General features: G+C 34.5%; 1 protein-coding gene across 1 annotated transcript; it reads left to right on the top strand.

Moving 5' to 3' along the window:
- On the top strand, positions 1–18,000 carry LOC126378533 (DAZ-associated protein 2-like). The gene is made up of 5 exons (XM_050026959.1): positions 1–160; positions 7,322–7,414; positions 8,011–8,276; positions 8,371–8,489; positions 8,927–18,000. Exons 1-5 carry the CDS (start codon positions 145–147, stop codon positions 8,934–8,936), a joined length of 504 nt encoding a protein of 167 aa, XP_049882916.1. The 5' UTR covers positions 1–144; the 3' UTR covers positions 8,937–18,000.
- The last annotated feature ends 9,580 nt before the right edge of the window (positions 18,001–27,580 follow it).

The raw sequence follows: 27,580 nt of genomic DNA, 5'->3' as shown, positions 1-27,580 counted from the left end.
CATCACTAGCAGACAGCAAATTGTTGGCGATCGAAGCGAGCGTTCTGCGACTGCGTTGTTCAATTGCAAATTTCTCGATAATCCAGCAGCGAGCTAACATAAGTGCACAAGTTTTTACTAGTAAACACTTTGTAGTTATTATAAATGGCAGACAAAAAAGGTATTTATGCGCTTTATTTATTTTGCCTTTGTTCTCTCTCGAAGAATAGCTTGACATGAGTAACGTCACTTATAAGACCTTGATTGACTAGTTTTTGTTACATTATTGTTGTTTTACGCTCTTATTAACTTTCCGGATTTAATTTACCGTTGTTTTTGTGAGAAATTCGGCGTAAAAATCAGATTTTTCCGAATTTTCGCGGCGCAGATCGATAAATGGTGGAAAGCAAGATGGTCGCCAGGGTACTCCTATATGCGGGATTTTGGTCCGGAGCAGAGCTATATTTAGGCCCATTCATCATAACAACTGATTCATGAGCCTACAGTTTACGTTTGGGCTATAAACTTCTGACAAACACCCCAATCTCCTTACACATAGACAACTTTTCTGAGCTTATAATTACCCACTTTTTCATAGTAATTCTTAGAAATTTTCTAAGGTTTTACCGTCTTACCCCTTACTAGCGTAATCAGAATCGGAATCTTTGTTAATTAATCGATAAATTGGTCAATTTCTAAGTAGGTCACAGAAAATTTTCATGCATTTTTATGTAGGTAGGTAGGTACCTGCCTATATTAGAATAAGATAATTCCAGTAATGCTTCCTCTTATGACTAGACATTTCTTCCATGTATAGGTAGGTATTTGTTTGTAAATCTATTGTTTGTAAAGAATTCTAGAATCTACATTGATTACCTGTGTTATATACACTTCTGATTAATTACTGACTTAAGATGACATAATTGTCATCTATTAAAAGTTTAAATCAATATTTTTTTTAACTATAATACACATACACAGATCTGTATGTTAAATATTTTATGAGTTGAATTTTAATGAAGAAAGTTTTTAATAAATACTTACCCTAGTAAGCTGACAAAGTGGTGTCATCCCAATTTTATTAATAGTTTGATAGGCCTTGCACTTTATGTGGGTCAATCAATGTAGGTTGTAATGTGGGTTAGGTCATGCAATATATACTAAAGATTATGTCAAGGAACTACTTACCTAGCCAGCTTTCCGTCCATAAGTCTGTTATGAACTGAAACAAATGAAAATAAGATTAAGATTAGTTTGCTTTGGCTTAACTCAATGGTGCCAATTCGGGCACCCACAGAGTAAATTTTTATAAGTTTTTTTTTATTTACTCAATAATTATGTTGAATTTATAACACAGATAACTTTGATACACAGATAATTCTGAGTAGAATAGAGTAGAATCTTGCATTTAAGACACATAGTGGAAACACATTATATAATAAATAAATAAAAAAATAATTATTTTTCCAGTCAGGTTTTCTGTCAGGCTTTAAACTTATAGTTTCATAACTTAATTTGACAGAACTCATACTCCATCTCTTTCTTGTATTTATTGTAAGTGAAGGACAGCACTAATTGAGCTGTCAAACTAAGATTATGTTAAGTTTGTGTCCAACTGAATAGGCATATAACACACACAACTTCACCCGACAGATATATAACACATCTCTCACTGGGTAAAAAGATTAATGAAGATTTTTTACTATAAACAAAATACCAGTTTGCTCTAGTGACGTCCCAAATAATAGATGACATGATAATCCGCCCACTTCTATTATTGTTTACTTATGTTAAACAAACGTTGAATTATTCACAAAGACATCAGTATGCAACCTTGCGTTACAAATGTCAAGCTTCATTTGAATTACGCTTAGCTCTTAAACCTTATAAACTTGGAGATATTCCTATTTATTTCCAAGTGTACTTTAAATTACATGTAATTTATAATAAATAATATCACTTGAGATACGTGCAACTTCCTAAAAATATTTACACGAACTCAAGCGAAAAGATATGTGCTTATAATAATTGTGAGTCGAGGACAAAGTTCTCGGTCTCCGAGGTGTGTGAGGTCAGGGATGGTTAACCGTCCCGGCTGTTGCGAGTTGGTTTGTAACGTCAGTGTGCGACCCCCAGGCGAGGCAGCGAGACCGCGGCGCCGCCCTGCCCGCGCGCCCGACGACTAATACCTCATGTAATGACACACATAGAATTTTCTTTTCTTTATTTTTTCTTTGGATAGTTAAAGAGAGACCAATATATGATATGTGCGTATCGGCGTGTGGACGATCGTATGTGTTATTGATTCGATTGTAACCCAGTGGTGGGTTGACTGCTGCTAACAATTCTATTTTTTTATCAAAGCTGCCATCTCTTGTTGGAAATAGAAAATTAATAAAAATGCAGAAGTTCACTACATTTTGCAGTATTTTTTTAAACTACTAACTAGACCTGACTTGTTTTATCATTTTGTGAGTCTTCTTCTTCTATCGTGTGAGTTGTGAGGTGGAGTACCAACCTCATCAACCCTGGTGTCAGGGTTACTATTGAGCCGCCAAAGGCCCCTGACATGACTCATATAACGACTACGTACTTACATCAGTAAGTAATAACCGGGACCAACGGCTTAACGTGCCTTCCGAAGCAGATTTTGTGAGTTTAAAATAGACTTATATACACTTAGACTTATATTCATGTGAAACATATTTTTTTGTGTAAAAACAGAACTATTGAGTAGCAGTCAAACCATCACTACGTTTTTTATTCATAAATCAGACTTACGATCATGTTTGCAAAGTAAAAAAGAAAATTAAAAAATATATACTTTGTTTTTTTTTTCTGGGAGGACTGCATTTGACTGAAGCTAAATGGTTGGCTGTACAGTAGATGTTTTTTGCTTGAATTTTATATGTATAGATAAAAAAGTCCTTCCGGAAATAAATATCTTATTAAAAAAAACATGCTCGCCTGTCAGATTTCTTAGTTAACATTTATAAAAAATAAGTTGTGTAAGTCCAAGTTTTGTCTTTTTGCATAAAAAGTAAAATTAAAAAATAATATCTCCGAAAGACAAGACTCCCGTAATTTATTAATTAATTGATGTTTCCTGCTACCACTTCTTTTAATTTTTCATTTCCAAAATTTAGTTCACAGCTTATTTTTTATTTGATTTTTAACACATTGATTTTTTTACATTAAAAATAATGGCCAGTCATTTTTGCTATTTAAAAAAATAAAAACTTTATACTTCTAAGAACTACTATTATGCAACAGTAAATTACAAAATATTTATTTTTAAATTACTTCTTAAAAGACTGGCCATTATTATAAAATTGCTAGAATTTTTGCACCTCTTAAGACAGAGAAGCATAGTGTTTTTTTTTAAAGAAGTGCTCCTCTGTCATCAAGATTCCCTATTTATTTTACAATAGGGACGTCTTTGTTTGAGTTGTTTTTTTTTTTTGAGTTTTTCTTACATAGTTTTATAAGCTAACTCTTTAGAATTACGACCAAATTAGAATGACGTAAAAGATAAATTTTCGTAAAATAAAACAAAAAATGACGTCATTCTTTTTATTTAAGATTGAAATCTGACACGTGTTTTGTGCTCTAGTCCAGCTAACCTCAGATTTTAATCTTCTAGCACCATATTAGGATAGGTCTAATATGTGCTTAGGGCTTGACTTTTATTTTTACATTAATTTAGAAAATGTAAAAGTCTTGTCCTTTCCTTTAGTTAAGATTGTGTGTTGAATACTAACATTAATTTTAAAATAAATCAGATTTATTAAAAAAAAAAAAACAAAAGGTACCAACAAAGATTTAGCTTGACAACAAAATAGTGGTCTAGAATTTATAAAAAGCTGATTTATTTTACTAAAATGGACACAAAAAGGTAAACTAGCACTTTTTTAATAATTTTTGTGTTCATAATTATACCAAGTAAGGTGATGGTGCAAACGACAAGAAAAATATTTTTTCGCGTTGTTTTATAACTTGTATGTTTAAAACACAAAATGTTTGAGTATTAACTTACATTGGATTGTGCACGACTGAACATTAAATTTTAAAATACATTAAAATAGTCGTGTACAGTTCAAGTCAATTCCAGTTACTTGCCAACCCTATAAAATTCACTTTTTATTTTTATTTTAGTGTAAGTTTTTTACAGAGTTGAAAGTAATTGGTCCTTGAATTGAATCGATATGTTAACAGGAATGAAATATGTTAGTGCGTGTGTGCCTAGAGTAAGGTAGGCGAATGGAGATTAGGCTGTTCGGAACACCAATCTGCTGTACACCAAGCCCCTGTAGTGTGCGAACGCAAATCGCGCGCGTTGCGTTATATGAACTAACGATATTGGCGGGTGGGTGATAAAAAATCGCGTCGCGCGCTTTATACAGTTGCTATATTTCGGCTACTGCCATCATAATGGCGGAAAAAATATAAACACAAAATAGCAGATAGAAAAAGTCAAACAAAAAAAATCTTATGAAAAAATTTTTACTTTTTTATTACAGTAAATATTTTTAAAGTAGATTTTCTGCAGAATCTGATCTCCATTGGCCAAGCTGTCTATAGCGACATATCCACAGCTATTGACGGTCTGCATGCTATATAAGCTTATGAAGGACAGGGACGTATGCCAGAGCGGTCCGAATTTTAAACTACCCACAATCAACACCACTCAATCAGTTTCCCACTTTTCATTTTGGTATTCCCTCTCGGTCGTTCCAAGTCTTTTCAGGGTTCCAGGTTCTAAGGGACTTATTTAATTTATATATTAGAAATAAAATAGTTTATTTATCATATAGATATATCAGTTTGATATATATTTTATACTCTAGGGTCTGTTTTAAAAGGATATAGCAGACCTAGCTTGCAATTTAACTATAAATTAAGCTTTACTATATGTTTGATTATTCCTGTTGCCATATTGAAATGTATGCCAAATGGATCCTATTAATTGATTTTGAGTCAATTGGTTTCAATTTAATTGAACCTTATGCAATTGAAAAGATTTTCACGTTTTTGGTTACATTACAAACAAATAATGGCTTTATGTAACCAAGTAATTTATTAAAAATAATAAAGTAAGCCAAGAAACATATTGCCAAATATGTAATGAAAATACGACTGGAACTTGGCATGCATTCCAGTACTGGCCTAATTTGCAGTAACGTGTTTGGCGAGGGGTTACTACCAGGATTTTTGTCGTTTTAACAACTTTTCCGACATTTTGCTGTTTTAAACAGCGGTTTTTTTTGTCAGCATGTCTTTTGTTTTGTTCGCTCGAACGTGGCTTCCCGGAGCACCTGATTTTATAGATATAAATAATTCTGGTAGATGTAGATAATTTAGTTTGGAGTTTAAGTATTATACTTTTTTAGATCTTAATAATAAATATGGCGGAGAATGCATGGTGTTGAAAAGATTTTTAGTTATTTTCTAGTATTTGTTTTATCTTGCATGCTTCTGTGTCCTTCAACGCACTCATATCATAGTCGTTTTTTTTATTTTTTTCAATTAGACTTTCGCTTTTTTGCATAAACGCTTTTATCAAAAACAGCAAAATATTATGGAATTGTTAGTTTTGATTTTTGGCAAAAACGTTTTGAACACAAATCTTGGTAACGAGTATCATAGTTAGTTAAAGATAGATAATGATAATTTTGGAGGAATGTTCACAATGTATCCACGGTGTCTGGATATGTTCGACCACCATGTTTTTTGATGATTTTTAGATAGCGCACGCACGACAAGACTACTTGGCAATTTTATTATATTTTTTTTAACAAACCTTTAAAGAAATACAAAAAATGGAGTTACCTACTTTCAAAAGTTCGAAATTCAAAAATATAATATGTTTGATATTATTTTGAGCGTGCGTGGGTCATAATACTTTGGTCGATTTTCACATTAAAAACTAAAAATATTTATTTTCAATTTTGTCCATTAAATAACTTTTACCAATATTTTCTGGAGTGAAGACAGTTAATCTCGTATTTAAATTTCGAAATACTTCGAAAATCGATCAGCAGTTCTTCTACAGATAAATATTTGATAAAATAAATGTCTTTTCCTAAAGGTTCTTAATCGTGTGATTATTGTTTTAAGTTTTATACAAATGAAATGGTCACAGTGGCTTCTACACTGCACAGAGCTTTACTAAACCCTGCTGATTGTATGAAAAAAGAAAATGTTTTTTCATACAGCCAGTCAGAGCCAGTGTGACCATAGGAATGCATTGTAAATAACATTTGGTAGGTTTGTCAGCACTCGCTAAAGTCGTGTTCGACGAGTTTAACCTACCAAATCATTGTTTGCCTTCGGGGCAGTTTAAAAAAATATTTTTTTCTTAAACTGGGCCGAAGTGCTCACCACACGAGTTTTTTCAAACACATTTTCCGAAGGTGCGTTCAAAGGTCGCTCTCATACAATTGGCTTTTTACTGCCGCTTTTTCAGAGTGAAAAACGAAGGTAGTTGTCGAAATTTTTAAGCGAATTTTGAATGTGTCTTGTATTTTTAACTTTGTTTGATGAAACTCTAAATTTGGTGGACTTCGCCTTGTATGGGCATCGCTTGTCGTTAACACTGACCCAGTGATTGCGTGTGGATGAGACGTGGACAAAATAAAAATAATAAAATTACTACTATTATAAAGTTACCGGTATCTATATTTTCGTAACATTATTCCTCTCATCCATGCGAATGCCTTGCAAAAACAGTGTTGCCGTGAATCTTAGATTAAGAATTTAGGAAACCTTTTCAAAAATTTCCTGTGTAGTATATAATTGAAATGGTTTTACGCACGCCGGCGGGAAATGTATGAAACATTTTTAATATTCGTTATTACAATTTTTTTTCACTATTATCCCCACTTTGTGTACAAACGAAGCACCTAAGTGTCGTCTCATATGTTTTGTGACCGGTGTTATTAATTTTAAATTTTAAAACTGCAACACTGGTTTTAGCATGGTAACACCGCTGCGTCAAGCGTGAATGCTCGGGCTTGGGTTGCGGATACGACCCGACCGGCTGACTAGCAACCGACACGTCAGATTCACACGAGGCTAAAATGGCTTAGCGTTGTTAAAAATCTACAAAAAAGACCAATCACAAGTGTTCATGACGTCATCAACAACGCTTCTGATTGGCCGAAACCTCTACCTATCACAGTTTTTTTTACTTTGTAACGCTAAGCCAAAAATTGGCAGTAATTTCAAAAATGGCCTTATTTAAATCGGTCTTGATTAGCCTCATGTCCTGATATGTCGGGTGCCAACGCCCGCCGGGCAGCATCACGCCGGCGCGCGCTAACAGTGTAGCGGGTTGTTACAGTGACACCACCGCTGGGCGCCTATCCGCAGCCGCAGCCGCCCCAGGGACCTTTCTTGCCGGCGCCGCCGCACCAGGCCGCTCCGCAATATGGAGGTTAGTATAGCTTAGAGGAGCTCGGTGGCGCAGCGGTTAACGCCCTCGGTCTGCGATTGTTGAAGTTAAGCAACTTTCGCAAAGGCCGGTCATAGGATGGGTGACCACAAAAAAAAAGTTTTTATCTCGAGCTCCTCCGTGCTTCGGAAGGCACGTTAAGCCGTTGATCCCGGCTGCATTAGCAGTCGTTAATAACCATCAATCCGCACTGTTTAAGGCCCGATCTCCCTATCCATTCATAGGGAAGGCATAATGGGCTGATGATGATGATTATTATAGCAAATAAGTCGTCTTAGTGCATATTGCGTTGGATGTACCTTGATTACACCGATTGAGATGTAGTCGCGAGCTTATGTTTTTATAGAAAAAAAACCGTGATAGAAGAACGCATGACCGTGACTTACATAGTGTCAGAGGATCGAATCCCGGCTCTAAACCACTGAATTCATGTTTGGATCACAGATAATTGGTACAGAAAAGTAACAGATCTGAGGGTGCTCAAGTGGGCGTGGACCTCGGCTGCAATCCGCCTTCGTGAGTTGTGTATGTTCTTTAAACTAGTTACACGTTAGATTCTTTGATGACTTTGTTTGCAGTGGCGGGTGGCTCGCCGTACGGCGTGGCGTTTGGCGGCGCGGCGGGTGGCGGCGGAGTGGGCGGGGTGGCGGGGGTACAAGGAGTCTATGCCCCCCCTTACGAGCAGCTGCCTCACCACCAACTGCCTCTAGGCCAGCAGCTGCCCGTCTACAGCCCTGTCTACCCGTATCCGCCATACATCCCGTACCCCGTGCAGTATTACCCTTACTACCCAACAGCGGTGCAGCCGAGCATTCAGCCGCTGCGTCCGACCATCATGATACCGGTGAGTGGGGCTATCTATTTCTTCATCACGTCAACCAGTGCGTAGTGAATGCTAGTCCTACGAGCTGCATTGTTAAACTATTATTCCCCCACAGAACGGGTTCGAGGCTGGCGGCAGGTTCGAGGGCCTGGCGCAGACACTGCTGCCGCCGGCGCCGCCCGGCGTGCCGCCGTCGCCCGCGCACCTCGCCGCCATACAGCCGCATCAAGTGCTGTACGTATTACCTTATAGACTCGCCGCCCAATATTCATTCCAACACTACATAAAACTGTCAACCATTAGCGATACGGCTCTACGGGTATAACAGAGATCTCGGTGAGGTGTACTTAGTTGTCCTAGATGTACCTCTAACTAATTATGTCATGTGTTATGTTGGTACCACTTAGAAGAATAAAGTGTTTTGTCCCTCGTAAAATTATTCAACACATAACCCGAAACGAAAGCAGTCATTAATTAAATGATCGCATCAGAGATTGATTAGCATTATCTAATTCAGTTGAGAACCATTAGTGGCATTAAAAAGTAGATTTAATAGCTCCGATTAAAAATATTTTTGTTACTTATACGCGATACTTTGTCATATCATAAATAGCGCTCAGTTAATACAAGCATTTGTGTATTGCAACTAATATAAGTCTGTCTCCTTTCAGGTGGCGTTAAGAGCAGTTTGAGGTGCCACAAGCAGGCGCCGGCGACACAACGTACAGACAGACGAACAAACTATACCCTTGCATGCCATGCCTCCTGTGAGTAGGCCTTCTTAGTCTTCACACCTGTGTAAAGCAGCCTAACCTTTGGGATAACATAGGCTATTTTATTATTTCCTTATCTGATGTCGGGTAAACAGTTCTAAAATACGTATATGAAACATGACTTTTGATTTAATAATTGTCTAGGGTTCATTTTCAATTAATTGAACCTGGATATTTCAATTTAATTGAATCTGGATATTTCAATTTAATTGAATCTAAATATTATGACGTTACTTAAATGTTTCCGGTGTGCGCACAAACCTAATGAATTGTGACAAAAAATGAATTACGGTATACACGTTTTTTGTGATTACACCAATGAATTCATAGATTATTTTTATAATTATAAAATATCAAATATAGAAACTTAATTCAATTAATTGAATTATGATTGAAAAGCATTGTATATTGCTCGGCATTAGACAAATGAAATAGCTCTTTCGATTTATGTCAAAACTATATAAATTAGAAATAGAAGACAAATATATGTAACAAAAAAAAATTGTTGAAAAGATATAATATGTATAAAAAATGTCTGTGTGTCAGTCGGCGCGTGAGCTGATCTGTTTTCGACTGTGATGTCTTACGCTTCGGTCTGCGTGGTCCTCGCGACATGGTCCGACGACCAAATCCGAACACTAGTCTCGTATGATTTATTTATTTAAAATATGTATTGTAAAACATCAGAGAAAAAAAGACACTAAAAGAGTCATGAGAAACGTCAAAAATGGCCAGTCAAAACTAAATATATTGGAATTAAATATTTCCAAACAAAGTAGGTGCTTAAAAAGTATTACGATTGTTTTTACAAGTTAATTGCATTTCTCATGCAAAAATTAAATTATACACATAATGACGAACGTATGTTTTTTTTTATATTTATCAAGTCGATTCCTTTTTTAACCTGGATGATGGGTTAACACTGCTTTTTGGTGTCATGGAAAGACTGCTGTCTATATTTTTTGTTGTGATCTGTGGCGTCGACTACGCGGACTGGAAGCGACTGCTAGCGCCGCGTGCGCTGCTCTCATACTATAGTATTATTCGTAGAGGGCGTATGACTAGTTTAATCTCGCGGGTTGCGCTGCCTGTGTGTTGGAGCTATGTTATTTACATTATCTGTCTGTAAAATCCCAACAATAGGCTTTGATTTAAATTTAAAATAAATTTTGTCATAATTCCACTGTAATGAGATGACAAACTTAACAGTAACATATCTTTTACTCTTTATTATAATATGGTTATATTACAACCCAACCCACAGACAACGCAGTCCAACCTAGTGATAATGAGAATGAAGAATAAAACAGTTATAATAAAGGTTGTGCGTGAGGAGCGAGACGTGTGAGCATGAGTGTAGCGATCTGTCCAGGCTAGTTTGGACTCTAGTTAGGTGGTTTATGGTATGGTTTTGTTTACACTGATAATGAGAAATCAAGTGAGAATATTCTTTTTTCAAATATGTTGATAATGAATTTGATTTTTTAGATTCAATTAAATTGAACCTTAGAATCCTATTAATAAAATATCTGGAAGGAAATATAAATAATAAAAAATGTGGATTTTTTTATTAATTGGATTCGAAATGTTCAGTTTAATTGAATATGAGAACTAAAATAATTTAACAAGTTTCAAAAGCCAGGTATTTTTTACTTATAGTGTAAGAAAAGATGACATTTGCTATTCGATGGACTAAAACTAATAATTTACAATGTAATAATATTCTTTGATTAACTGTTCATCATCAACATAATCTTGAGTTTTTGACAGAAACTACAGCCATCTGAACTTCCAACACAAAAAAAACTGAACTTAACAACATAGAGAATTGATATGAGCGAATATCAAAATTTCAAGTTTGGTGGCGAACTGTCATATAATTTTTTCGTGAAAAATTGGGTTCCGACATGAAAAAGATCCAAAAGGATCCTCAGTTCCACTACTCGGAACCCAATTTTTCACGAAAAAATTATATGACAGTTCGCCACCAAACTGGGCACATTTTGATATTCACCCATATCACATGGTTGCCAAGATTTGTACCCGGTTAATGGCAATAGACATGAGACTTAATATAGCTGGCGAAGAGTGGGTGTGTACTTATACTATACATCTCTGCCTTCCCCTTCAGAGGTACAGGCGTGCTGCTATAAATTCAATTTGAGTCATCATCATCAGTCTCAAACAAAACCATACGATAAAAAAAAGAACAAAAATCAACATGGCGTTAGAATCTCACTTGACAGTAAATATACAACTGTTACGTTCAGTGTTAGGTGTTGAGCTGTTATTTCAAGGTACGTCGGTTCAACGCCTGTGTTATAAACTGTCACTTAGTTTGTTGTGATGTGGATTATTTGTAATGTAACACAATATCACGCCTATTTCCCGTTGGGGTAGGCAGAGACGTGGTCAGTGGAATTCCAATAACATTTAACAAAACCAACATAACATTTTATTGTATTTGTAGTGTAAAGACCCTTTGAAATGAAATGAAATTTATTTGCAGAAAACTTTACTAACAATCATTTTTTCACTTTAATAAAAAAATAAACAAGAAGTGAATACAAAATTTAAAAAAAATGCCTGCGATGTTTTAACCGAACAGGTAACACAAAGTGACTTATGCGATACGTCCCCAGCAAATTCGAACCCGGAACCTCCGAATCACGAACCCAACGCTCAACCACTGCACCACGGAAGCCGTAAAAAATAAAATAAAAAGTTTATACCTACAAATAATTCACATCAAAACCTAGTGGTAGGTGCTAGTTGATTTTCATTCGTTATTAAAATTTGTGTTGATTGTAAGTGGCCTTTATGTAAAGGTGCGAACACACGGCACTGGTAAGGCACGAGTCACAAGGCAGACTGCCTTAGGCAGCTGTTACACGGTCAGATTATGATTGGTTGTTAAATAATAATAAAAAAAGTTAAATTGGTCATACGGACGATCTAGTCAGTTTTTTTTTAATTGGGGGGGGGGAGGAGTCCTTACGTCATCATTATTCGGAATGTCAAGACAACTATATAGAAAACTTTATTAGGAAAAAACTGCCCATTTCTCCCATCAGGTGTCGCTACTGTTGAGTGTCAAACTTTGACAGTTCCCAATACTAGTTGAGTAAACAAACATATTGCTTTGGTTATCCCACCGGGGTAAGCAGACTATACAATCAAAAAATAAATAAAAAAAAAAAACAAAAAAAGCAAAATTATAGTTTTATATTTATTCTCTAAAGATCGGGGAGAAAACTTAGAAAAACTTATTTCCTACTGGCCGCTTTTCGTTTTCGTAACTCATCCTTCAGACGGGATACACTCCACGTTACTCCAAATTTTATAGCAGCTTATCACGTATTTTAGCTGCACAGTATGGAGAACTGTCATTTAGGAACATTCAACAGTGTTGCCGCCTACATTTGAGCTTGTAGTTTTTATCCTTATTCAAATTCGTCAGTCTAAAAGGAAATAGTAGGAGTGACTTATATTCCACTCATCTGTCATATATTGTCGCTTGTTTTTTTATAATGCATAAATATCACAATATACGCCCCACTGTTTGGAACTGACCATATTGTTGTTATAATGATAACAGATAATGGATTTCAATGCATTTGATCATAATTTTGACCGTGAACCGCGCGCCTTGGAATTCTGAGTGCCTTGACTAGTTGTCGTACGAACCTCTGACGGTTCTCATATATACATTCGAAAGTGGAACGCATTTAAAACCGCTTTTTGAATATAAAATTAAATTATAACTTTAAAATGTGCTAATTCCTGTACACCATCTAAATTCATTTTAAGTTATAATTGTCATTTTCTTATCCGCCGAAAAGGAAAGGGACGGATGATTGACAGCTGTCACTTTTAAAAAGTGAGTGAATGAATCCGGGCGAATGAAATAGGTGAAAAAAACAGTTTGATGTGTGTTGTCAAGTTAATTCTATCGGGTTATTGGCCAATGTAATATTTTTAGAAGTTGTTTTAAATTTGTGCACAAAATTGACGTGTTCCGTAAATTTTATGCCAGTCAATTAGCCGTCCCTTTTCGGCGGATAAGAAAATGACAGGTATACTTAAAATTAGATGATGTGTACTTGAATTAGCACCAATGTCTATAGCCTGTGTTCGCAATATTATTATGATAAAAAACTCGATCCCAGTTCGAAATTTAAGCTCAAAGGTCTTTAACATCATACAGATGTAGTAAAGAGATATGAAAGAGTATTATTAAAAATGAAAATTGGTCTTAAGACGACATTGTACTAAATATGACAAGACTTACACATTCCTAATGTATGTGAAAAGTCGTCAAAAATCTAAAAATGTCTTGCCTCAGTTTGCCTTAAGACAAGCTTTCTACAAAACGGTAGCTAACATTTTCCAATTCACTCAGAAATTACAGGGTAATGGAAATAAATCAATTTGGGTAAAAAATAATAATGAAACTTTTATTCGGACGAATTGAAAAGATTTGATTATTTTATATACTTGTATGCTTGCACTGTTCCTGATGATTTAGGCGCACATTGCCACATTAGCAAAATGACATTCTCAAAATTCATTCATTGTTTTAGTGGAAATTTGATATGATGTTATTGTCTTTTTTTTTTTGTGTGTGTGGCGTCCTTTTATAATAAACTTTTTCTATTCTATTCTATTCTAAAATGCCACATTAGCATAATGTCATTTTCGCATAATGCCTGATTGGCGAAGACTACTAAAAAGTATTTTTTTAAACATGTTCGTTGTAATTGTCATTAATAGTAGTGTGGCATTTTGAGAATGTCATTTTGCGAATGTGGCGTTGTGAGACGAATGAAATTTGGAACCCTAATTGATGTTGTTTAGCCAAAACCCTGTTGCGTGAACCCTACACGGGTTTTTCTCGTTGACCGACAAGAACCTCCGTGTGGTTGTTTTTTTTTTTATATTGTTTTCTACTTATTTATGTTATACTGTCGACTTTTTGAATGTATTGAACTTTTTGTTAGCAATCATGTTCGTTAACTCTTTCTCGTAGCGAATGACTATTTTATGAAACATGTAACGTAGTTTTGTGTTCAAAGAGTGATTCACAAAAGAACGACATCTCTAAAGGTGCGTCTCCACACACAAGAACGCCGCGGGAAACAGTCGTTTATAAGACTGTGTCGATTATAAACTAGTGTGGGAAGAGCAAAAAATAATAATAAAAAAATAATAATTGTTTTTTTTTTTTCGAAATTTAAAAAGTGTCGCCATTTCGTGATTCGCTGTTTGAAAATGACGGAACTATGTTGTAGGTTCTATGCGAGATAGAAGTTATAATTCGTTAGCCGCCTTGGGAGAGAATTAAAAAAGTATACAAATGTAGACTATAGATTTTTAAATCAGATAATATTTTCTACTAAAATGTGTTAATTGTCTCCGATGGCGAGCGAGCGAAGCCAAGTGATTTAAGTTGTATTAGCATCCCAACCGGTAGAGGGGCCACAGTATGTTTCTCTTGTGTCCAAAACCCAGCGCTTGTATGGTGTAGTGATTTACTTTGACACTTTAATGCCTAATACAGGGTGTTAGTGACATCGTAACGAGTTGATATCAAGTGGTATTTTACATGACAGAACTATGAAGCTAAAGATAATTTTAAAAACACTAAAATGTTCATGGATTTTCTGACAGGAAATTCCACTTGATATAGTCTCAGAATCATAGTCTGAATCATCCCCCTCAGTATTCGTTACGTGTCGCTAACACCCTGTTATATAGAGGTAGAACCGAGAGTGTTCAATAAAAATATTATGAACTCAAACTCAAAAATATCTTTATTCATTAGGTAAAATAATAACTATATTCTTTTTTTCTCTAGGCTATTATGTTCCACTGCTGAAAAAAGGTTTTAATTATAATGATCTGAATCTAAAATTGATCTAAACTTGTGCTTTGATACAAATATGCACATTTTTGATGAAGAGAATATAAACTTTAAAAATACCAAATACCCCGCTCCGGAACGCTCCCGGCTTAGGTTAGGTTTCCACTGACGCGGAGATGTGCGGATTTGACCAATCACACCGCTCGAGAGCGAAAAACGAAGACGCTCTGTCACTCTCCCTCACGGTAATTGGTCGATTCCTGCTCATCTCTGCACAGCTCCGCGTCCATGGAAACGCAACCTTACCTCTATGTATAGCAAGCTAAATACTGTAGAGTATACGCATTTACAAATCAACAAAAATACATAAATCTGTTTACATTATTGTAATGATTCGGGCAACAACCTACTTAATTTGACAGGACTGCAACTAGCTCCATCTCTTTCCTGAACGTGTTGTAGGAAAAGGACAGCGCTAGTTTAAGAGCTGTCAAACTAAAGTTAGACGTCTGTGTCTGAATAGGCACCATTATCAAAGTAAATCACACACCCCTAAATCACTTTATAGAAATATTTTCGTTGTCAAAATACCGCGGCATCTATTCCCATGGTGTTAACCACGCACTGTAGATATCAATTTGGTTTCGTAAAGACATGTTCAGACGTTCGAGGCGTGTCTTCTTGTGGCTTTGTTGAACTAAAGAGTGACAAGGAGTTAGCACGTGCCGATAATCGCAACTATAGGTGGATGCGCCACCGCATTTTGCCATTAAATGTGATGTATAAGCCGCATTCTATGAAAACGACATTTCTGTCACAAAAAAATGTGCAAATAGAGAATGTGTGGAGATGGTGCATACCTTTGTAGTTCTTCGAACACCGGAACTCAAATATCATAACCCTAAACGCGAAGATATCTTAGGGTGGTATTAACAAACTAATCTCAGCTGAGACTGCCCTCAAGATCATGCTCAAGTCCCTGTTTTTATATGAGAACTGTCACATTGACATGATCTTGAGAACAGTCTCAAAGCTGAGATTCGTTTATTAACACTTTCAAGGACAGAACGTTTAATGACGTTCCGATTCCAAGATGTCATACTATTATGAACCATCAATGACCCATGGTCTCTGCCCGTGAAAGCGTTCATACCACCCTAAGGGTGGTAGGGACTTGAGCATGGCCTTGAGGGCAGTCTCAGCTGAGATTGATTTATTAATACCACCCTTAGAATCTATCTTTTGTCAGTAAATATCCAGTTAGGTCATTTAACGATATCCGTAAGATCTAACTGGATATTTGCAAACAGATTTTACGGCAATGATATGTGATGGTGTTCGATGGTCTACTCACCAGCGCCCTCCTCGTGCTTACAAGGTCCTTGTCACCAGCCTACTTCGTCGAGGCAAACATACCGAGGCACAAGTGACACGTGCCTCGCGTCTAAGCCTGCCTCCTGCCTTAGTGACATCGTAACTACTAAGGGGACGATTTAGACCATGATTCTGAGTTAATATCAAGTGGAATTTTCCTTCGCAAAAGTATAGAACTAAAAATAATTAAAAAAACAAACAATTTCACTTGATATCAACTCAGAATCGTGCTGAATCGTCTCTCTAAAGTTTTCGTTACGATGTCACTGTATAAAGTTTATTGATGCCTTACAAAATATACATATTAAAATACTCCCAGTTGTAAAACTCTTTATATGCCCTAGAAATTACATTTAGCGCTAAAAAGTGTTTATTTTTTTACAACTAAAGGCAGTCGAAACCAGTGTTAAGTTACAACGCATATCATAACATAATAACAACACATCCATTTTGGGATGTGTTTTAGAATCTCACTAAATATAATCGCTATTTCTAGATTCATATAAAGAGTTATAACGTTATGTGTAGATTATGATTTGGTATTTATTTTTTTTATTTTCATAATCTGCATGTGAATATCGTACAATAAGCTTCGGGTATTTAGTCAGTTTTCAAAATGCCCGGAACTTTGTGGTGTTATTTTGACCGTGACATTGTGTCATGACTTTGGCTTGCGAACTGACGACTGCTATTACGTGTGATTCTTTATTAAGTTTACTGTCATTTCTACATATTTCATTTTATATCTCCGTGGCTTTAAACTTAATGAAGTCGTAAGGAATTAAGTCAGGTTTGAGCAACTTTTGACTGTTAAAATTTATGAAAATCGTGATGCTAGAGAGCGAAGTTCAGGAGAAATGTAATATACCTAACTGCACAGACCGACTAAAGAAAAATGTATTGACGAAATGAAGTTACTTTAATGCTACTAGGGTAGTTTCCAACTAGTCAATCAGTTACTTTTTAGTTTTTACTAAACGTCAAATACGAAATTACTATGGAATTTGTGTGAAAAATTAACCTGTGACGTAATATATAAAGGTGACAAAATGTCGCACTTATTATTTACATTTTTCTTTATTCAAATTCATAAATAAATAGAAAAGAAACGTTTCTTGTCACTTTTAGGTCTGTCTTTAACTTAATCAGAAATTCATAATTTATCTTTGACCTAGGAAATCCCAATTGTCTTCAGTTAGTTATGTTGAGTATTTTTTGCATTTTCTATTGAACTTCGCATCAAAAGCTTAGCTTTGCGTCCTATTTGAGTAGACTCTTAAGCGGACGGAGTGTCTGCATTCCCGAATTGCTATGAGTTGTCATAGCAAGGTCCGCCGCGGATTTGCCGATCTAGTTCTATTAGGAATCTGTACAAAACAGGAAATCCTAATGCCTTCTGGGGGGTAAAGGCCATATAGAAGCAACTCACCTAATAAAGCAATATAGATCTTAGATGGATTGCTTTGATTTGGCTTTTTAAACCCTTCTCTAGTTCAAGTGGAGACGGAACACGGTTCTTATGAATATTTCGTTTTGTTCAGCTATATTCAAGTTTTTATACAGTAGTCGTGAAGTTCGGTAGTATGAAGTCGCGACACAGTGTCGCGGGAGTTCAGTCGGGGTACATAAATATAGTAAGTGTAAGTGGGTTATGCTCAAGGTATGGTTAGGTTCGAGTCGCGTGCAATACATAGCATAATTATTATTTTGTTTCCAATAAAATTATTAAAATCGATTTGGTTGTATTATTTCTGACCTGATTCTGAACAAGTACCTACTAATTATTATTACATAATTATTCAAAAATATAATGTGACAGCCTCCGTGGTCTAGTGGTTAGAGCGTTAGGCTCACGATCAGGAGGTCCGGGTTCGATTCCCGATGGGGACATTGTCAAAATCACTTTGTGAGACTGTCCTTTGTTTGGTAAGGACTACAGGCTTGAATCACCCGATTGTCTAAAAAAATAAGTTGATTCCGTGCTTCGGAGGGCACGTTAAGCCGTTAGTCGGCCGTTAAAACCACCAACTCGCAGTGGAGCAGCGTGGTGGAGTATGCTCCATACCCCCTCCGGTTGATTGACGGGAGGCCTGTGCCCAGCAGTGGGACGTATGTATGTATAATGTGATGGCAGAAGCGTATTTAAAAATAATTGTTGCTTGATGTTTGGAGAAGATTATTTATAGAATTTTATTTCTACCAACAATGGAAGGACCAGCCTCACTCGACATCTAATACTGGAACTGCTGAAAGTCCAAGGACTGATTGCAAGGTTATATATAAAAAAAATCTACCTATACTGTTGCTCTTTATTTTGATAAGAATTAATACGATATTTCCACTCCGACCAACTAAACGGATCAAATTCAAAAATATCTTTATTCAGTAGCTAGCATAGTTACACTTTGAATCGTCAATTTTTACATAACGAACGTTTCATCCGCCTAAAACTACTGCATAAACTAGAAACTAATAACGGGTAGAGTGTTGTGCCTGGGTGTAATAAAAAGGATCATCATTTAAATATGAAGGTAAAAGATGCATAATGGTGCTAATTCCTGTAAATACCATCTAATTTTATTTTAAGTAATATCTGTCATTTTCTTATCTGTCGAAAAGAAAAGGGACGGGTAATCGACAAGCATAAAATTTATGGAACACACGTCAATTTTAAGCACAAATCTAAACCAACCGTCTAAAAATTTTACATCCGTCAATAACCCGACACAGTTAAGTAGACAGCACGTCAAACGGATTGCATACCAGCGACGTACCTTTTGATTCGCCCGGGTTATTCATTCATTCACTCATTCTTTCTAAAATTAAGAGCTGTGAATCATCCGTCCCTTTCCTTTTCGACGGATATGAAAATGACGGATATAACTTTAAATAAAATTAGGCGGTGTCTGCAGGAATCGGGGCCAATATGTCTGTTATCCATGAATTTAGAAGTTTAAATGAAGGCAACACTACAGCGCTATCTATATTTTTTGGGGAAACGTGGGCCTGGATAGTCCAATTACGATTTTTTTTCAAATTCAAATTCAAAAATATCTTTATTCAGTAGGTAACATAGTTACACTTTGATCGTCAATTTTTACATAACGAACGTCTCATCCGCCTGAAACTACTGCAGCTTCTCACAACCTGTATAGCCGGGGAAAAGAAGCTGCAAGAAAAACCTCGGCACAGGGCCCTAGACGTTCTTTAAAAAAATAAAAATAAACATAAAATATTGGTATACAATTGAGTAATTTCGCTGCCTAATATCAGTTCTCAGACAGTTAATCCCATGCATTCATATCTTCTAAATAATCACTATCTATATAATAACCTTTTTTGTAAAGTTTCTGTTTAACTACTGTCTTAAAACAGTTGAAAGGCAAATTCTGAATGTATGGGAATCTTATTGTAAAAACGTATACATTGCCCCTTAAAAGATTTAGTGATCTTATGTAATCGACTGACTTGTAAAGCAAGTTTATTTTTATTCCGGGTATTAACAATGTGCCGAGCGCTATATTTTGCAAATAATCCTATATGTTTTTTTACATAAGTACTTATACAAGTTTTTGTGAAACCGCAACATTATATAATAACGTGGTACGTTCATTAGATTATTGTGCCTAGTGATGTAGTTCGACACGAAACACGACAAAAACTACCGTCATAAATTTATAGCAGTTTGATTTGTAACGAACATAATTCATAAAGGAGAAAATTTTCCTACCTTCACTGGATAGCGGCCGGCGGCGAGACCTCGCCGATGGGTTTCCGACGACAGCGAGGCTGTGCTGGACCGCTACGATGGTCCCGGCGAAGTAGTGATTACCTTCAGAGGTATATCAGCACTCATCATTTAAGAGCCACGCTCTTGTCAGTGTAGCATTTTCCATTCCAGTCTATCAAAGGCCAATTCCTTGACTTCCCTATAAATGTCTTATAGACGTTAACCTTTTCTTTAATCTGTTCCACTAAGCACGCACTCCACGCAGCACTAAATCACGTAAAAAATCCGCACTCGCGTCGTACGCGCTATAACTTTCTTACTAATACACGAAGTCCGTATTTATTGAAGCGTTTACGGGTATGTCCATATTTTATGACGTGGTAAAACAGTTATGCGCGACACGATAGAACAAACACGTGCGCTATAGCCGAGCGCTGTACTGCGAATGAAGGTTGATAGTTAGCCCGGGAGTGGGGGAAGTCACGTCTACCCACATTTTATAATAATAAAAAAAACTCAAAATACGTATAGGTCTACCAGAATCTGATGGCATAAAAAAGTAAAAAAAATATTGATTTTCCTATGGTAATATTAAACTGTCTCCTGTCATGTCTAAGTACATGTTTTGTCAACAATACTGAGATTTTCCAAAGATTCCTTGAAATTATAGTAGGTTCCCAATTCCAAAATAACGTAATAAGGACGATATTTGACCACGTTTATGAGCGACTTTCCAAACGAGGTTCCCAAAAACAATATAGATCCAGTTTTAACGTGATCATTACGTATTTCTCATTACTCGGGAACGTAATTAATCAAAAATGTAATGTAATGGCAAAAGCACAATAATATAATTGTTGCTTGAATTTCGGATCAGATTATGTAATTGCCTAATTACAATAATGAATATGGAAAAAGGGTATGGGACTACACACTGCCTTCCATACTTAATAACCTACCTAACAACATTATCAATAAAATAACCGTCAAAAAAGACAACTATATAAAAAACCTACTCAGGCGCCACTTTACTGTAGATAAATACCTACAACCTACAATCACTAGATAACTGCGAGTGATACGAACTCAACAGTATTATGTTGCATGCAAATAATCTTTATACTTTTAAGATTCAGCATGTAACCTTAAAATGTACCCAATATTTTTTTTATTTGAAATAAACAGTTTTAAATAAATAAAAAAAAAATGTATAGAATTATGTTGCTTCTTTTTATTTTGATCACAATGATAATGGGTGGAAGATGTATTTATTGTGCCTGGTGTAATAAAAAAGGGTCATCATTTGTACCCACAAACAAAGATAAAAGATGCAAATGTCTGTTAGCCATGAAATTAGAAGGTAAAACGAAGGCAATTTTATACAGCGCCATCTGTTTTTTTATTTGGGGAACGTAGCCAGCCTCTTTGATGACGTCACCGTTTTATATTTTCTCATTTTATTTATTAGAAACACCATTTAATCGAACCGTTCTGATGCTCGAAAAAAAGGTATCTCATTTAACTAAGTATTTTCAGATATCCACCCTTTAAACGATAAATTCGAAAGTTTTTTAAGGAAACTTGATGCTTGAAGGCCGCCAGATTGTACTGTATCTATCATCATCTGTGTAAATTTGTTTTGTATGTTGTGTGCAATAAAGTATATTTGTATTGTATTGAAACTAGATTTAAAATATGATAACAAAGGTGGTTCGTATAATAATCAATATGAGGTCAGGTAATTATACTTGTTGAATTAAGTGATTTTTCAAAATAACTTATTTATATTAATCATATAAAAATAAGTTTGGCAAAAGGCAAGATGGGAACCACTGCTCTATTTTTCCCTAAAAAGTAGTACTTATGGAGGATGCTACACCGACAAGAGCGTGTCTCTTAAATTAGTGATGATGATGATGATGAAAAATAAGTTGGCCCGAGAGCCATGGCTCTCTATATACCCTACTTGCTCTTTGAAATTTCCATCGATAACTATCAAACTGTAAACTGGTAAGCACTATCGCTTGGTGACAAGATCAGCCTACTTTAGAATTTTACAAATGGGCAAACACTTCGTCAGAGGAAAATGCTTTGCGTATGGCTGCTACCTTCCCCTGTGTTCCTCTAAAAGGCATCATGACGAAAATTTAAATAAAACTACTACGAACTAACAACAATACCATTTATTTGGTTATACAGGTTTTTACATATAGCAACAATCAAATAGGATAATTTGGCTAACTTGTCGAATTGTCGATATATAGGTGATAGGACGCGGGTACAACGCATCTAAACACTAAACTATTGTGAACTCATCAAATGTTAATGTGCTTTAGAGAAAACAACAAAATGGCGACGGGAATACAATCTTTGGCGCCAAAAAATTATAAACGAACCAGCTTCATGTTACATCGATAACACCGTCCGGTACAATTATAATATCAATAATACATATTTTGCAATGGTTCAACTGGTCTAGATACAAAATTGTGTTTAAATTTGAATAAAATCTATAATATCGGAAGACATGTTGGAAGCCCATTATAAATACTTACATCTTTTGACATTGAAAATATATTTTCTTTTTACACATATCAAGTATAATATTATATTCTTCTATATTCATCTACTCTCAAAATGGAAGCACAATGATTTTTTTTAACAACACATACAATAATGGACAAATTCTTTTAGAATTTGCTTACCTTACTACTAAATGTGGAAGAAATTGAAATAACAACATAATAGTTTCTTCTCTACTACCATTCTCGTACAAAGCCATCTCTGAATTTTATTTAGAACATGCGACTAGATACATAGCGCCATCTATTGTTCAGTTGAGGAACGATTTAGTAACGATAAAATTAAAAATAGAAAAGTATCAATATTATTTGGAAGACTTGGTTACTATGTTATTGGAAGACCGTGGATTATAATTAAACTAATATTTTTCTGTTTCCACATCTTATCTAGAACCAGGCATCCACGGACACGCGCGCACTACATATTTACACTTATTTCTTTATAATTTGACTGATAGTTTTCGTTTTCATTTTGTTTCGAAACAAATCCTATTCTTGTTCGAGTTCCACTATTCGCCACTAGATGGCGTTACTTGTTCGAAACTACTACATGACAATTTCTAAATTGGCGCAGTTATATTGCAAGTGAATTTCAAAATTGTCGCGTAGTGTTAAAGAAAAAAAAATGATCGGCTAAGCCACAACATCACATATCAAGCACATCGATTATTAACAGACTTCACATAAAATAAAGGAAGGGTTTTATCAACAGTAAAATGTTCAGATGATCCTGTATTTTTTTTTAAAGTGTTATTTTTTTTTCTGTTGATGGAGCCCTCCCGTACTATCACTCATTACATTACGTTACGTTAAGATTGCTATTGTCATTGTCACATCGCAATTTTCTTATAAACTAGTTAGTTTCTAGTACTGACTCATAAACCAAGTAACAACAAAAATAAATAATTAAATAATAACTTAACATACTTACTCAAATAAAATATTTTCCAATTTTTAATAGATATGGAACTAAAATATGAACGGTAATACACTTTGAAACCAAGTCACATTAACTTTTTGACAAATTGAAATGTCAAATATGATAGTGCCAAATGGTTCTGAAGTAGATAAAGTAGGTGGAGTAGATATTTGAAAAATAATTATAACTGAAAAACAACAGGAATTATTATTACTAATAAATAATAATAAAAATGCTTATAGATAATACTTAGTACTATTTAAACTTATTATAAACGGTATATTTTGTAATTTAAATCTTAATATCTACTGGCGAATGACGTTAAAACGCGAATTATAAATATTTATTGCGTTTATACACAATAATTTAATTTCAATTTACTTATTATTAAAAAAATATAATTGAACTTTTACAGAATTTAATGAAAAGAAATTAAAATTGGTTGTAAAATAGCGAAAAAATACTACATTAAAAAAAAATGTTTTAAATAGGTACGCTTAGGAATCAGCGATAAAAATACAGAATAAAAACTAAGAGTATTCAGATTTAAACTCTTACTACATAATCGTAAAACATTATTTTAATTGGCAAAACGGGAGATATGTCGTACAAATATGTGATCGATATTAACTACTTTATTAACCTAACATGTATGTAAGTACTTACACAATACGACGCGTTACTTTTTTATTCTAATAAACGCGTTGTTATTTGATTACTAAAAGAGCGTCCATTTTGGTATTTTGGAATTAAATTTTCGCAAACTATTTTTGCAGCTTTATTATTTTTGTTAAGAATAATGTTTTTATTTACAGTCTCTGTGGTCTAGTGGTTAGAGCGTAGTGCTCGCGATCTGGAGGTCCGGGTTTGATTCCCGATGGGGACATTTTCTGAAATCTCTTTGTGAGACTTTGTTAGGCTAGTACATTGCAGTTTTGAATCGCCCGATTGTCTGAAAAAGTAAGATGATTCTGTGCTTCGGAGCGCACCGCTATTCGCCGTAACAAACACGTCCACCAACTGTCACTGGAGCAGTGTGGTGGAGAATGCTCCATCCTTCTCTGGTTGATCGACAGTGCCCAGTAGTGGGATGTATATCTGTCGTTTATGTTAAATATATTGTTATTTTTTTTTAAATATTCAGACGGTAATATTATCCTGCAGTTTTAACAAAGTTGCATTTTATGTATATTTCTACAAATATTTAGTTAATTTTTATTGTCCCATCTGTTCTTTATGTAAACGAATCAGTATCAATTCATATGTATATTTATTTATTTCTTATAATTTTTATATCAAATGGACACTCAACTAAATATATAACGCTGTGCGTTGAGGTTACATTTAAACCAACTTTTATAATACTGTTTCCTTGGTTACGCTTTTAGCTACTATATTTTCTATTATATTGTATGTATATATATTTTTATATATTATATATACTTTTTAGCAAGCAGCAGCTTGTAGCTTTTAGAAGTTTTAATAAATATATATATATATCTTTCTATATTATTTTTTTTAATATATATATATATATCTCTTTCTATAATTTTATATTTCAAAACCCCGACAATGCTCCATATATAAGCTGATATAATAATTTTGTTATGTTCGTATTGTTAATAACATTTTAGGTAGGTACTATGTTGTCTTACAGTTGAATAATACTAGAATTTAGAAATTGCTTTGTATTCATAGCGATGCAAAACGTATTTTGCGTAAAGTAAGTAAATCAACATATATTCCCCGCCTTTGACGATATGATAATATTTATCATTAAAATATATATACTTATATTTAAGCCTTACGTCGGAATATGCATCATATTTATATTTAATATTCATTTTTATTAATTTACCACTGCTAATAAACTACTTATGATAAATATTATAACTTATGTAATTACTTTGAAAATATATTTTCATTGTCAACATCGCATATTTGGTAAACATATTTTGACAAATAATTTACATATTTGTAAATGTATATTTTCAGGAAAATTCGCGAAACAAATATATGTTTTTTTTTTAATGAAATGTGTTTAAGATTTAACGTAACATCCAAACCTCTTTTGTGTAAAGATAGACTTTTGTAATAAGTACTCTAAATCAAGTCATATTTTAAATTCAATTTCGACATAGAAAATCGTTTTAAGTATATAGATTTTCCTCCAAATTTAAGGATAATGGACCGCTATTCACTACAACATGCTTCGCTTCATTTATCGTTCCTTCGTAGCAATAAAATACTAAAATCCCAATAACTTTCAATTCCTATTCGCAACTACTCATTCTTCGTTACATTGCCGAATAAATATTAGAAACTAAAGCAAATATGTACAAAATCAATTCTGCCTATCAATAAAATATATCACCTACGACGTGTGTTTCAAATTTTAACTAATACAATTCAATTCTACCTAAAAATAATCAAGCACCCGAATTTTACAATTAAATCAATTATTTAATTAATTTATTTAGTGTGATGGTGATGTTTTATGTAATATATAATTAAACACCATTAATTTCAAGTACAAGTTTTGACACAAAGTTTTTCAAACACACAACAGTCATATTTTTTTAATTTTTATACATTTTTAATATTCGATCCAACAGTTTTTTTTTTCAGAAGAGTATATTCTATGACTAATAATCTATTTTATTACAGCAAAATCTAATTTAGGAAGATATCGTTCGCATGCTAAGAATTTTGTCAAGAAATATATCATTCTAGAATTTTCCGAATTCAAGAACAGTCAAAAGTGTTTTTAGAAGCCAACGATACCTTCCTATGTAAACATTGATTCAGAAAAATAATTACTTATCATTTAATTTTATATATTCGTTAAGAAAGCAAGTTGCTATCGTGGAGAGATAAATAAAATAAAAAATACGACGAAATAGGGATTCCAATTACATAAAAATAAATACAGGAAAAAATAAGAATGACCGTTTGTATCTGTATTTGTTAGTATGTGGTATCAGTCACTAAGTTGTTGTATTCGATCCTTCCTCTAAGTATTCGTCACATTAAGTTCATGATCATAAATGGTATTCATAAAAAAAAACTTAAGTAGGTAGGTATATAGCTAATATTTAACCGGAAAATTTTAGCAATCTTAGATTCATAGGATTGTTTTTGTTAAAAAAACAAGAAATAATATCAGTGATATAATTGTCCGACTGAATACCGTGTGAGAGAAATGTACCTATTTATAAGTGACGTCAAAAAAAAGGTAAGTAGGTAGGTCATTTTGAACATATATTAATTGTATATGAAGAGTCTCCCTGTTATCCCGTATTCATGGAGTCCCCTTACCCAACCTGAAGATTTGACAGGGCCGGTTTTTTACAGAAGCGACTGCCTGTCTGACCTTCCAACCAGCCCAATACAGGTTTGGTCACAACTCCGAAATGCATTTCTCGGGAATGCGGGTTTCCTCACGATGTTTTCCTTCATCACTGAGCTTTATTATTTGTATTCGAAGACAATTTATGTGACATCGTAACGAAAACTTCGAGAGATGATTCAGACCATGATTCTGAGTCGATATCGAGTGGAATTTTCTGTCGCAAAAGTATGGAACTTATAAAAACTACGACGGAAAATTCCACTTGATATCCTCAGAATCATCTGAATCATCCCCCTCAGTATTCGTTACGATGTCACCAAAACCCCGTATAGTCCAGTCATTTAAGCTTAAATTAGGTAAGAATCTCGGAATTCGAGATACCCAGCTGTAAGTCTGTAAATACTTGTATATTGACACCCTAAAAGTTGTCTCAAAACCTACATATGGTAGGGTGTACGCAACTATTAAATTTCAAGGTCAAAGTTCACAAAAATCGTTTTTTTGCGCTTATTTTGTAGATATCTCATTTCCTGTGGGTTTTTTGCTATTTGTATTTATTATCAATATTGTAGAATACAAAATTCTCTACAAATTACCTCTATACATTAGTGAGGGATTTTAGAACAGTGCTTGTTTAAAAGTGGATTTTCAAACTAAAGGGCTGAAAAAAAATTAAAAAAAAAAAGCAAGCCCTCTCTCTCGCGTAGCAACCTGCTCCCGTCACAAGAGGTT

Source organism: Pectinophora gossypiella, chromosome 26 (genome assembly GCF_024362695.1).
Source record: "Pectinophora gossypiella chromosome 26, ilPecGoss1.1, whole genome shotgun sequence".
NCBI classification, from domain to species: domain Eukaryota; kingdom Metazoa; phylum Arthropoda; class Insecta; order Lepidoptera; family Gelechiidae; genus Pectinophora; species Pectinophora gossypiella.
The sequence above is the reverse complement of the archived record's forward strand: the minus strand, read 5'-3'. Positions and strand labels throughout refer to the sequence as shown.